Source organism: Vollenhovia emeryi, unplaced genomic scaffold (genome assembly GCF_000949405.1).
Source record: "Vollenhovia emeryi isolate VEMERY1.0 unplaced genomic scaffold, V.emery_V1.0 DF941776.1, whole genome shotgun sequence".
NCBI lineage: Eukaryota > Metazoa > Arthropoda > Insecta > Hymenoptera > Formicidae > Vollenhovia > Vollenhovia emeryi.
The window spans coordinates 3,575-4,644 of record NW_011964590.1 but is presented as its reverse complement, the minus strand read 5'-3'; the positions used below and the strand labels follow the sequence as shown (position 1 = coordinate 4,644).

The following is a 1,070-nucleotide window of genomic DNA, read 5'->3' as shown; positions in this document are numbered from 1 at the left end:
GCATCACACTCTTTTGCATTCAAAGACGGCTGCTACGCCGGCCCATGAAAGTCGCGCGTCCCCGGCCGTGAAGGTCGAGGGGGCGGACACCAAAGTAAAACCAGCTGTTGTCAGTTCTCATTCTGCCAGAGCCTCTCCGCTCTCGGAGACGGTGCTCTTGGCTACGGCTCAGGTCGGAGCTTTAAGCTCGAGCAAGGAAATAGTTAGGGTCCGAGCGTTGCTAGACCAAGGTTCGGAAGCCTCTTTCGTGTCCGAGTCAGCTGCCCAGCTGCTCAAGTTGCCGAGACGACCGGTGGAAGTCTCGTTGCGAGGAATAAGTGGGAGTAAAGCTGGTGCTGCTCATTCGGTTACGCGATTAGTATTGAGCTCGCTAGTTGATCCGCGATCCTCAATCGAGATTGATGCTCTCGTTCTGCCGCGTCTCACGGCACCACTTCCCGCATGCTCGCTGAAGGAGCACGCTTTGCCGAAACTTCAAGGACTGCCCTTGGCAGATCCGCAGTTTACCATCTCGAACCCGGTGGATCTCATCCTGGGGGCGGATGTGTACGGACGAATTCTGAAATCAGGTGTGAAGCGCTGGCCTGCTTCGCGTCTTGTAGCACAGAACACCGCATTCGGTTGGGTGGTTTCTGGCGCTATTACAGCCGACCCGTCACGGCGGGCGGTGACGGCGTCGCTTCTGCATTGTTCTTCCGATCCGGAATTACTGAAGGCGATGGAAGCTTTCTGGAAATTAGAGGAAATCCCGTTGTCTCTAGATCGGTGGAATGACGAGGAGCAGAGGTGTGACGAATTGTTTAGCCAAACGCATTCGAGAAACGCGGATGGTCGATACGTAGTACGACTTCCATTTAACTCCGGCCTTCCGGAGGCCGCTAGGGAGACGCGTGGAATGGCGTTAGGTTCCCTCAGGTCAATGCATCGTCGCTTTGCGCGGGACGCGAAATTAGCTCAATCGTACCGAGAATTCATGGAGACCTATGAGTCGCTCGGCCATATGGAACGAGTGCCTTCGGAGGAGATTGCCAACGCTTCGGCTTGGTACCTGCCTCATCACGCCGTTGTGC

At 55.8% G+C, this 1,070-nt stretch overlaps 1 protein-coding gene across 1 annotated transcript in view; it reads left to right on the top strand.

Moving 5' to 3' along the window:
* Window positions 1–129: 129 nt before the first annotated feature.
* Window positions 130–1,070, top strand: part of LOC105570815 — a gene marked incomplete at its 5' end in the record, with an annotated part of 4,303 nt that continues 3,362 nt past the window's right edge. The window contains one exon of the mRNA XM_012028265.1: window positions 130–1,066. Coding sequence (XP_011883655.1) covers window positions 130–1,066 — 937 coding nt within the window. The remainder of the gene's footprint in view (window positions 1,067–1,070) is intronic.